Raw genomic sequence first — 13,145 nt, 5'->3', positions numbered from 1 at the left:
TACTTTGAATATTTATAACTCATAAACTACTCGTCCCAAATTCGATTTTCATGTATCAAAATACTAAGAAAAATATTCTGCTTTGGAATATAAAATTAAAACCCTATGTTGTCATTCAAAAAAGTAAAAAAATTAAAAAATTATAAGGATAAAAATATTTAAAAATATAATTTTTTAAGAAAAACGTTGTTTTATAAGCGACTTGAAACTATGTAAAAATATATTTTCAAAAAAATTTACACTTTTTGAAATAATGAGTGTTCAATGATAAAAAAATCACCCGGTATTATAAAATTTAATATACATTAATTTAAATAAAATAGTTACATTCAGGACTTAATTTAAACGGGTATAGCAAATTTAGCAGTGAAAAAAATGATATGAAATACGGGAACACACTTTTTATTTCCATGTTAGTATGTAACCGGTTTTAAAATAGAATTTGAATACTTTCAAACATTTCTAATAATCTAAAATTGTATACAACGAGTCACAAGAAAATAAGAATGCGTAATTAAACTTTTAAGTTTATAATAAGTGTATAATTATTATTTTATTATTAAAAACAAAATATTTAAATTTTATTATTACTATAATATAATCATAGTACATGTATTATACATGTTGTAATTGCCATACAATCAAAAATAATAGATATGATATATCTTGTATTAATAGTTTATAAGCTAAAATATTCCACGAAGACCACAATACTTCTGTCAATATATTTTTATTGTTAAATTTATTATACTTGAATCAACCAAATTTATATTTTTAAATTAATTTAATAACTTGTAGGACGTAGGTGTTTGCCTAAGGGAAGACCTTAAAAGAATATTATTAAAGCAAAATAGAGACGTGGGGGCAAAATACTTTTTTGTTTTATCAAAAAGTTAAATATTCCCGGTTGAAATTATTAGACGAGAGCAAATTAAGTTTGTATAACATTTTTTATTAAACCACTTTTAAGTCATAATCATTGCAATTTAACTGGCATTGTTTCATAGAGTTTCTACTGTGAAATAAGAACGAATCGGTCTAATTAAAATAAAATGTATTTACTCAGTAATTCGTAGAACGTCAAAACATTTAATTACCATTTATTAAAGAAATAACTAGGTATATCACCATGTTTTAAATGAAACACGTCAAACCCCCAATTTATATGTTTAGATTAAAACTTCATAACGAAAAGAGACGTACCTACCTATATCAAAGTTGATGTATAAATGCATTTAATTAAAAGTTTAACAGTGGTATCATAAAATTATTTAGCATTGATACCAATACATAAATGGATGCCACATTAAAATTATATATATATATATTACTATATTAAACTGCAGTATACAACAATACTAAAACAATATACGAACAAAAGCGAACTTAATTCTGAGAAATTATTGATGGAAATTATTGATGCTATAAAAAATCATGGCTAAAACAACTTCAAGTTTAACATAACATAAACATGCAAATTGAATACATGCCACAATAAATCAAAAAAATGTAACATTTCTTCTACGAACCGTTTGGAATAATATGTTTTTATATTGATTATTTTTAATATTTTATTGGACATTTTGTATAAAAACTAGTTATTACAAAACTGGTATCCACAATATTATTATATTTATTCAAAATGTAGGTATGAACTTATAGTTTCACCATTTTCAATCATAAGTTTTCTAATTACTTTTTTGAAATATTATACTCGACATATCAAAGAGTCGTTTTTAATTATTATCTATTTAAATATATATTGGTATGTCTTTAGTATAATATTGGACAGTAAATCACGAAAGTGTGTTCTTCGACGAGGCAAAAAAATTGTCTATGTACGAGTATGTTGCAACCTCCAATAAGAATTTATCAAATTTAAAAGACACAACATTTATTGATTGTGATATAATTATTTATAAATACTTATTAATGTAAATTTATATTTATTATAACTTACAAATCTTGAAATATATAAATTTAGTTGAAAGGTGTGGGTGGTATTTTTACATAAAATAACAAAGACAAAATATGGGTGCTACAGTCCCCCAGAAATGTGGTCCTAGTCCTAGACCTTTGCCTCTCCCATTACCACTGTATACTAGAAAACCAAATTGATAACAAAAATAATCATTGCTATTTGAAATTTGAATACTGATAAGTGATATGAATGAAAATTATAACATATTATAATTATTGTGTCGATATCGGTAAAATGCAGCTTGTTGAAATATTTACCTCTATTACAAGAGTACTTCCGAGACAATAGAATTTTACCGCTATCGCTGCACCTTTTTTCATGGGATTAAATTAATACAGTTCAGTCCCAAATTTGGAATCATAGCTAGAATTATGGCTGAACTGCGTTCGATATAATACGCCTAGTTGATACTGATAAAACAGTTGATAATTGATTTTCCTGTTGTTATCTACGGCATTCATTACTAACAACATGAAATAACTAATAAATAAGTACAACATATAGGATGAGATGATTATTTTCATAAAAATATAAATCAGTGGTTTTGTCAATCACCAATACTCGATTGCGAATTGCGATATTTGATAATACTAATAAGTAATAATGAATATACAGAATAAGAAAAATTCAATACAATAAAATACATTGATTGTATGTAGTTGGTTAATAATAATTACATACATTTTTTAGTATTCCATATTTAAATTGTTTGACATATTATATTGTATAGTATATTTAGAATTTTTTTTTTGTTCCAATTAAGTCGTTTTTCTGACCAAATTAGGTTTATATTTTGTGTCCATGAGTCTCAACTGTAATATCTACGTCCTTTCTCATTTATTTATTAACTATACCTAATGCATGCAATTATCATGTTAGTAAATTGTTAACTGTGTCAAACACGCATAAAGCATAATATCATGTTACAAAAATATTTATTTTTTAAAATCACGTAAAAATACAAAAATTAATTTAACATGGTTGTATAAAATATCAGTGGTGAGGGGTCGGGTCCCCTTCAACACTCCACTCCCATCAGTCAGCAGGGCGTAACCATTTTTGGCCAAAATGTACCCTTCCCTTTTCGGCCACTGTCCCTTTTCGGCCAGCACCTACAGTTTTCTTTAAAATATATAATTATAATAACTGAACTTAACAATTTTTATATTTAATTAAATATGATTGTATCCAAAAATATAATTTTTTGATAAACATTATTACTTACAACTGAGTGAAAAAATAATAAAATAATACAATTGGCAATAAAATGATTTCAGTCAAATAAATTACCTAAAAAATAATTTTTGTTTGAAAAATGTTACTAATTTTATTATCTTTACTCTTCAATATAAGTTTAATTTAATAAAGATAAACCAGTGTTTTTCCATGTTTGATATAATATAATACGCGATCCAATCAGATATAAAATATGTCGTTACATATTTGTAAAGCAAATATCATACAATTATAAAAAGTGAATTTTATTATCATAATTATTTTTTACATATGTATTATAAGACTATTATTTTTTTTCAACTAATGTAAATGGAAATCATAATATTTTCAATTTTGGCATATTCATGAATTATTGAATTCATATTTTACTTTCATAAATATTATAACATAGGTATTATAAGACTATATTAATTTTTTTTCAACTAATGTAAGTAATCGGAAATCTTAATATTTTGACAATCTATTCATGAATTTATATTTTACTATTATTATTATTATTATTATTATTATTATTATTATTATTATTATTATTATTATTATATACCTTCTTATTACCTTATGTATTATATGACTATATTAATTTTTATTCGATTAATTTATTAAATTTAACGATACGTCGATACGATAACATTGATTATAAATACTAATATAATATAATCAACTGAAATAATATGCCAATAATTGTTATATTTTTTATTTAATTAAATATAAAAATTGTTAAGTTCAGTTTTTATAACTGTAGGTGTTATAACTTAGCAACTGTAGGTGCTGGCCGAAAAGGGACAGTGGCCGAAAAGGGAAGGGTACATTTTGGCCGAAAAGGGGGCCGCCCTGTCAGCAAATACGACACATTTATAACTATAATGGATTCATATTCATATACTTAATATATTATATACGTTTTACATTATATAGAAGTTAAGTATAACAATTATTTGGTGTATTAAATTTGTAAGACTCATAAATACAAATATATTTTTGTAGTTCAAACCATAGGCGCAAATAGACAAATTATTTTGGGGGGACTAAAGCTCCTATAATATTTTCTAAAAATTATATATGCTCAGTACTAATTACTGACTATTGACCTGGGGGAACCAAGTTCCCCCAAGCCCCCACCTATTTGCGCCAATGGTTCAAACTATATGATAACAGTTTATTTTATTCTCATCACTAATTGAAGCTGTTCATTTTGAATATCTCAAACACATTTAAAAATTAAAATATTAATAATTTTATTCATGTAGATAGCAATAATTTATTAATAAATAATATAGTATCTACCTACCCATTATATGATACATAATATTGCATATCACAATAATATGAAATTTATAATTAATAATTAAATTTACATTTCTCATATATTTAGAATTAATTTAATCTAATTTTTCTTTTATGCACAATTACAATAACATATTATGTTTAAAATAAATAATATCACCGGTAGCTTATTAGATTTGTTATAAACTATTAATTTCTTATGAAAAAATATCTAATTTAACAATTTCAAAAACTTAAATTAAATCATTCTCATTAATAATGACTAATAATTCGTCGATAACTTGGTGTTAAGTGCTCATATCGTGTCGATGCATTCCAGAAACAATCACTCATAGACTTGAGTATTAGGAATGACTAATGAGCCTGAATCGTGGTAGTTAAATAACATACTTCGATACCGTTTAGTCATAGAAATGATCATAAATTAATAAATAACAAATACAAATATGATATTCAATGTTGTTATATCTTCCTGACATTTTTACTTGTAATATTATTTAAATTTTAATTAGGGGATTATAAAATAATTTTAATCCTATTTAATTATAACATAAATATTCAAAATTGTCTGCAGTCTCCTAATGCAAAAAAAAGTATTTTAAGACGATCATTAGGGGAAAACGGGATAATCCTTTAAAATGATAGTAAAGTAATGATAGCTAAGTATGATACAATTTTATAAATGATAAAAAAATTCTATTGTTTCCATAATATATTAGAATAATACAGCTTATAATATTTTAAATATAATAATTACGCAATCTAATGAAATTATTTTTTTCAATTTCAAAAGTCCTACATATAATACTTAGATAGTAGTACAGTTCTGTCCCACCGTATATAATTCTGCTTATGTCTCGCGAGGATTTACCCATTGCGATATCTCTTTAGATAATAACTATATCATAAATATGTTTTTCTTTTTTTATTAGACTTGCAAAGACGAGGACTACATAAATTTTGTTTTTAATTTAATTACCTACATCAAAAAAAGTTTAAAAAAAATAATATTTTTTCATTTTTTTATCTTTAAAATAATTGAAGATAGCCATTTTATAAAGTTTATTTTTCTTAAAATGCTGACCTTTCAACATTTCATTTTTATTAATCTTATGATTTTGAATCATTTTTTTAGTTTATAGGTAAAATAGAAAAAAACCGGTTTTTGACTTTTGTCCGACCAACGAGTCCCCCTCTACAGCTAATGGGTATATCCTTGCAGCACTCTGTATATAAATATTATAAATTGTATATTATATAGTTTTGAATATGAAATAATAAGAATAGCCAATTTTGACGATGACATTTTTTTAACAGATTTATAATATATCATATATTATATTAAAAATGTTATTTTATCACACATCGCCCATGTTCAAATAGTTTTGGAAAAATTTTATGAGCATAAATACATGTTCTCAAAATTTATCTCTAATTTTAAATTTTCTTAGATGGTTAATAGTATGTAGATATAGTACTATAAACCAAAATCTTCAGTTTACACAATACTCATTGAACATTTTTCAAAAAGGATAGACTCCATTTCTTTATTACAAATATACCAAATAAGCGAAATTATAAAATATTATATCGACTATAAATTTGTACCTATAGGAGGTACTTAGACAGTAAAATTCATGATTCGTAAATATGTAATACATTATAATATACAATATACATATATAGAAAATTATATTATTTGTACAGATAAAATAAATTATTATTCGTGCAAACGTAATAAAATTCGATATGACGAATTATTTACAATTGAATTTAGTATTTACGGCTGATGAGATTAACTTAATATATATATAACAATATTATTTGCGTATACATTATGTATTACATTATAGATCCTCAGGTACAGTGTGGTGTAACTGTATAAAAATAGAAGGTAATAATATTATCTCTTGACGTGCAATTTTATTCTCAGCAAGACGTGTTCACGCAGAAACAAAAATCGAAAAACGAAAAATAGAAAATTTACATCAGCGTATGAAATATAGGTAACAAGTAAGGAAAGCTCGCACTCTACGTGCGTTTTAAATTCCCAGTTTCTAAACGTATTTTAATACAACGCAAAAAACTATAATTTTTAAACTTAGTATGTAATATTTCAAAAGAATTTGGTAGTTAGGTACCCTTAATAATTTGGTACCTATTTTTTAATAGTAGCTGGTATGAATTTATATTAATTATATAGTAATTACTCATATATTTTGATACACTTTTTAATATGCTGGCCGCATGAGGTCCGTTATGAAATTATTTATTTATTCAACTACAGTACTGAAATATTTATATGAATAACCTCTAGTTAAATGTATTTCTAGTTTTTGATCTGAATTATGAATACTGATATTAAAATGGAATAATTAATAACAATGGTCGTAAATATGTACCTATACCTACCAGTAACTAACACGGACGGACGGACCCGATGGGAATATTATAAGGTGTTCTATAATCGTACGTCTAGAAACCTAATACACTGTACGCGTCTATCCGACGTCTAAACATACCCGACTATTGATCCTAGCATACTGAATTTGTTTTCTTTTTTTTGTTGAAAAATTACATCGAAACCTTTGTAAAATATTGCAGTCGAGCAAGCAGCCGCGTACACGGCCGCTAAACTGCAATGCCCACCCGCCCAACGTGCGTGCGTACCGAGCGATATAATAATATAATATTATCGGCACGTACTACGATAATAATAATATTATTATATTAGATAGGTACCTACATCGAACATGGTATATTATAATAAATACAGACACGCGTATCCCATCGATCCGAAGTCTGTTTCGTCTGGATCCGACCCGCGCGTGTCAGCGTACTCGTATTATGCCTATATAATTTATTATTAAATAAACAGACGCGCATATTTTGTACCTACATATTTTTTTCGTTCCACGTCGCGCCGGAGAATGCATGCTAATTGTGTGGCGCATACCAGTTTACCCGTTCAAGTCCTTTTAGGACGGTCACCTTTCACAAGTGACATTTAAACCTGCAGCGCGGCCAATGTACGGACAACTCTGTTGTAGAGTTATAATATTATTATTATAATGGTGCACCGCGAGCCCGAGAGGGTTATACCCGCCTCTCCCGGCGGCTGAGGCGCATTCATTCGCGTCTTTATGTCGTCCGTATGGGGCCGAAACGAAAGAAATTAACAATCATTCCGCCGTATGGTATTATAATAATATTATAGCTGTATAAGCGCATGCCGCCGCCACAGGCTGTCCGACGAAAACACGTTGACAGCCGTCACGGCTAAAACGCTTTTCGATGATTTTTTTTTCCTTCCCCGTATAATTAATAATAATGTATACACCGCGCATAATAGTATTTTAAAATACGCGATTTTCATTTCGGCCGAACATAATATTTTAATATTGATCACTATATTTGAATATAATATATTATACCTGCCTAGGTGGTACCTATAATATATAATCGGTAGGTACACACAGTGTATTACGCACAACATTTATAGGAGCGTGAATGTGATATAAACGATCATCATCGGAAAAATAAAATAACGCAATTTACCATAAACTCCATTTGATGATCGAGAAAAAGCCAATATAGATCAGTGTTTCAATATATATGGTAAAAAAAATGGGTTTATACAAAAATCGTATTCGTTTAAGTCTCGTAATTTTGGTACTGGTCCGACATAAAATAATATGGTTACTCACCTACCCCTATAGTGGTGCTATGAGTTTGGCCCTTATATTTATTAATCGTGGCTCGAGAAATGAAAACCCCATCAAGAACCATATCACTCATAATTAAAAAAAACCTTGGTCTTTGTGCTTATTGGAGAAGCACTGACAGAAGCTTTGCGTAAAATTAGAGCTACAAGAGCAAAGAAGCCACTTCAGCAGTACGCGAAAAATGTTCACAGACAAATACTCTTTGTACAGTGGAAAAAATGTGTACCGTCAAAATTATGAAGAGTATAGCTCTCGATATGCTGCTAAAAATTCAAAGAGTAGAAATGGGACATCATCCGACCTCAGTGATGGTTCGGTAGGGAGTGTCATATGAGGGCGTTACTCAACTACATTATTGCGAACAGGGACGGAAAACACGAGCGATCAATGAGCAAAATGATATTTTAGAAAAGGTAGTGAAGCCTTTAAGTGAACCTTGTTTGTAGGAATACACTGGACCTTTCAGCTAGATTCAGCGCATAGCTCATGAAGCAAAAACGATAGTCAATTTACCCGAATTTATAGCTGCTCAAGATTGGCCCTCGGGAAGTCCAGATCTCAACTCTTTTGACTACCAACTGTGGATCAGTTTAGAAAAGACCTGTTGGCTGTTCTAATCCTATCGAAATATCGAATAACTAAAATCCGATTTGATAAAATCAGCTGCCTCAATACCGTTGTAGAAGTAGTGCGTGTAGCGATAGACGAGTGGCTAGATAGTTTGGAGAAGTGTGTAATGCGAAAAGTGTACATTTTAAATAGTTTTATTTTTTCCGTTACTACATTAGTAAAGAACAATTAATATAACATAAGATTTTTTTTATATTATTCATTAATTAATATACATCTTTGTATAAGGGACTTATGGCAAGCTATAAGTGCATTATACCTGCCGAATTTACGTTATCGTATACTAGGTACTACGTTATTTGCTCAAACACAAACAATTTAAAACCTTTGGCACCATACAGAAAACGACAAATGTATAATTATATATAACGTGATATTTAGGTTTCTTTAATACTGTAGACGGGCGATCCAGCGGAGATCAATTCATCCATAAGATATTATTATTATAATATATGCGAAACACGCACTATGGAAAATGTATGATATACTATGTGAAAATATACTATTACTATATAGGTACTTTTGTTTATTTAAATATGTGGTAGAAAAATGTATAGAACATTATTTTTATTGTTATTTCATAATTATTTTACATTGAATTGATATCTAAGAGTTGATTGACGCCTTAGACAGTGGATACCATATATTATTGAACAAAAATCACTAAGTAATTTACACAATATATAAGTAAAATATTTTCACTGCCATACATCATTGGATTACCTCCCTTTCCAACCTCAAATGTAAGTGTATATATAACATAGAAGCAGAAGGTAACGATTGCATGTGTAAAATACACGTATATACACGTCATTCTAATGATAGAAAATTGTTTCTGGAACAGACCACTTGTAATTCCGATGGATTTAAAACGATTACGAAGTATAAAACCTATATAGGTAGTTAATAAATCGAAATACCGAAATCTTTCTGGAATTCTAACGCGGGTAAAGGTAATAGACAAGATCTATATTTTATTGAACACTCAAACCTGTTTTTAATCAAAAAATATTATTTATTATATATAGCGCAATCATTTTTTTGTTTTATTATAATATGGCAATGATTTACAACTCAATGTAAGATTATTCTCCTATTTCATTACCTATATACATATATTTTATCAGAACTCAAATTTCCACTCACTCTACGAGTTATTCATTCCCATAATGTATATTTTACAGGCACCCAATTGATTCCCGCGGACGTCAAAATATAAAATCCATCATGAGTATACCTAATATTTAATTATATATTTTTATATAGGTATATTAAATGATTCAGATGGTTCTATGTAGCTTGCGTTTGGGTTAAATAACATGAGAAGTTGCAGTTCATAAACGAATTAACGATATTCTACCAAAATTATACCGTAGTATAATAATACAACCCACGTATAAAGTGCAACTACATACAAAATTACATTTTTGTATAATTACGACTCTGTGAGTTGGGAGTATAGTATTTAAAATTTTGTCCACATCAGTTTATGAACAAATCGAAGAGCCAATAGAAAGAGAACGTAAATAAAACGAGTTTTTAATCATAAATCATTTCTGCGCGTATTACATTATTATAAATGTAAAATAAATTCATATTAAAGCCACTTAAAAGGGAAAGTACCTAATAGGGAAGGTGAAACAAAAATAATCCAACTTAAATAATCACGTAAATGGTTGTCAATATAATAATAATATGTCGAACTATCAAGTACATGGTTTCTAACAGATATCCATTAGAATACTAGGTAGGTACTTATGCAGTTATTTTATTATTATTATGTTAGATATGTACCTACCAACAATTTACTGACGGTTCAATAAAAAATACCGGTTTTATTCAAATTGGAATTTGAAGAAAAAAAGTTGCGTGTAACATATACGATTGTATGTGTCATGTGTGTATCTTCAGTTTTTTTGTATAAGAAGGAAGACATGACAAACGAGTGTCGTCAACAGGTGTTGCATTTGAATAGGATCATAAATCGCAATCATTGAACGCCATCGAAGTTATCATGGAAGCCTCGTTATCATAGGGGTACCGTGATGAATTTATATAGGGGGCTACAGCCTATTATGTTTCTGGTACACAACATAATATTCAAAAAATGTAATTAAAACAAATTTACGGAATAGGGAGCTGAACAAAATTTCAATGGGGCTATAGCACCCTCAGACCTCGCCACCCCCCCAATTCTACGCCTATGCTTGTTATCAGTCATATATAAGTATATTATAATGTACTCATAAGTCATAAAGGATCGTCTGTCGTGCGGAAAAAGTCTTAACCAGTGAGGAGGGAGTTCCAGGACGTGTCATCAGCGTCAGACTGTTTTCAGGCAGAGAACCAATTTTTTTTTCTACTCATCAAGATTATAAGACAAAACACAGTCGAAATAACAAGTCGAAGTTGAAGGGAGACAAAAAAATCTCTTCAACATATTGTGCATTATTCGAGATACCTATACCTATATCGAATTTACCTAACCCAACCTCAAGAGGAATAAAATCAAAAACGAGTTGATAAGTTTTTCGAGTTATCGCGACCAGGATTCATAACAATAGGACTTGTGTGTTAGCAGGATAGGTAACAGACTTACCTGGAGTGTTGGTCTGTTGTTCGGTGCCATCGCGGCCGAACGGTGCTCTTTCCAGTTGTGACGTGACGATGGTTATCGCACTGGTAGCGGCGGCCGAAGATGAGGACGAGGAGGAGGAGGATGAGGAGGAGGAAGAAGAGGAGGAGGAGGATAACGACGACGACGGTGGTGACGACAAAGAGGAAGTAGAACGCAGGGAAGAGGACGAGGAGACGGCGGATTCGCGTGGTTCGGCGGCGGACATCGCGAGCGTTACGGCTGCGGCGGCTACAACAACGACAATACGTATAGACCACGACCAATTGTATCGGTTACGTGTCTTCCACATACTTCCCACAAACGCTCAGGTCGGCGGCGACGTCGTTACACACGCGACTGGCGGCCAATAACAACTCATCGGGCGGCCGATAGCGTCCACGGCGGTAATTGCACCGGCATAATAACTATATGTGGCCAGGCTGCAGACGATTGTCGCTGCAGTCGCGGATTCAGTTGCAGTTGCTGGTTGCAGATGCGGTTGTCTTTAGCGTAATGAATCGTTATCGTCGTCGTCGTCGCCGTCGTCGTGGTGCACGCTCGACGTTTGTGCGTCTGTGACTCTGTGTTTTCGTTGAATATTTTTTATTATTATTGTAGTTGTTGATGTTTTTGTTGTTGTTGTGTCGTGTACACTACCATACGGTGTACCAGCTAATCGTCCAGCTAATGTGCTGTTGGGTGGTAAACGGGTCGTCTGTCGCGGACAGTGATCGCGACATCGCCACCGACGCCGCTGCCGCCGCCGTCGTCGTCGTCGCCACCGCTGCCGCCGTTGCCACCACCTGCGACGATTTTTATTTCCCAGGCACCGGTGTCGCGGTCGTCTAATACAACGACAATATTATAATATAATATAGCCGTACGACTATAATATTAATACACGGTCGTCGCGTTCGATAAACTACCTCGGTACACTTTTGCCGCGGTTATTATAATATCAGTATTATAATATTAATATTAGTAAATTATTACTAGAAGTAGTATAAGTAGTGGCGGTAGTTGTAGTAGTAGTCGTATAGTAGTAGTCGTAGAAGTAATGTAGTAGTGTGTAGTAGTAGTAGTATTGGCGGAAATACTACTGAATAATATAACTTTCGCCGGTAAACAAAATATGAAATATATTTAAATATGATAAAATATATTTTTTAAATTTTTATAAAAATGACGATTGGTGAAACAAAAACTATTCGCGGTCCGTCCGTGGAAAAAAACGGAGCAACAAAATAATATAAAATATTGTTATTAATTTGTACGTCGCCCGCTTCGTCGGGGGGGAACACACCCGGCAGATATCGTATACGAACGCGTGTAAGACGTCCGACGGTCGGCGGACACTGTATAAAACACACGCGCGCACCGCAGCACACCAGTGTGCCGGCCGGTCGCTGCCGTCGCCGCCGCCGTAGTGTGGCCGGTGTGCCGCGCATGCGTAACCGGCGCGCACCACGTGTCCGACACCTATACAGACAAGGTTCAATTCTCAGCGCTGCCGGTGGTCCCCCGGCCGGCTTGTGGGTTTCTCGTACGCGCCGAAGACGGCGGCGACTTCTTCTTCTTCTTCTCTTCTTCTTCTTCTTCGACGGCACACGCCACCAACGCCGCCGCGTTTGTCGTATTTTACAAACGGCGTTGTGCACCGGTCATTAGATTA

The 13,145-nt window shown here is 31.2% G+C and overlaps 1 protein-coding gene across 1 annotated transcript in view; it reads right to left on the bottom strand.

The window, feature by feature from the left end:
* The window catches only part of LOC100569199 (inhibin beta chain), a 73,909-nt gene extending 61,020 nt beyond the window's left edge, over positions 1–12,889 (bottom strand). Inside the window, exon 1 of the mRNA XM_003246878.4 lies at positions 11,456–12,889. Within this exon, the coding sequence (XP_003246926.1) occupies positions 11,456–11,783 (328 nt within the window). The 5' untranslated portion in view covers positions 11,784–12,889. The remainder of the gene's footprint in view (positions 1–11,455) is intronic.
* Positions 12,890–13,145: the final 256 nt, after the last annotated feature.

The sequence above is a fragment of the Acyrthosiphon pisum genome, chromosome A1, assembly GCF_005508785.2.
Source record: "Acyrthosiphon pisum isolate AL4f chromosome A1, pea_aphid_22Mar2018_4r6ur, whole genome shotgun sequence".
In the NCBI taxonomy this organism is placed as follows: Eukaryota; Metazoa; Arthropoda; class Insecta; order Hemiptera; family Aphididae; genus Acyrthosiphon; species Acyrthosiphon pisum.
This window is presented reverse-complemented; position numbering and strand designations above follow the sequence as displayed.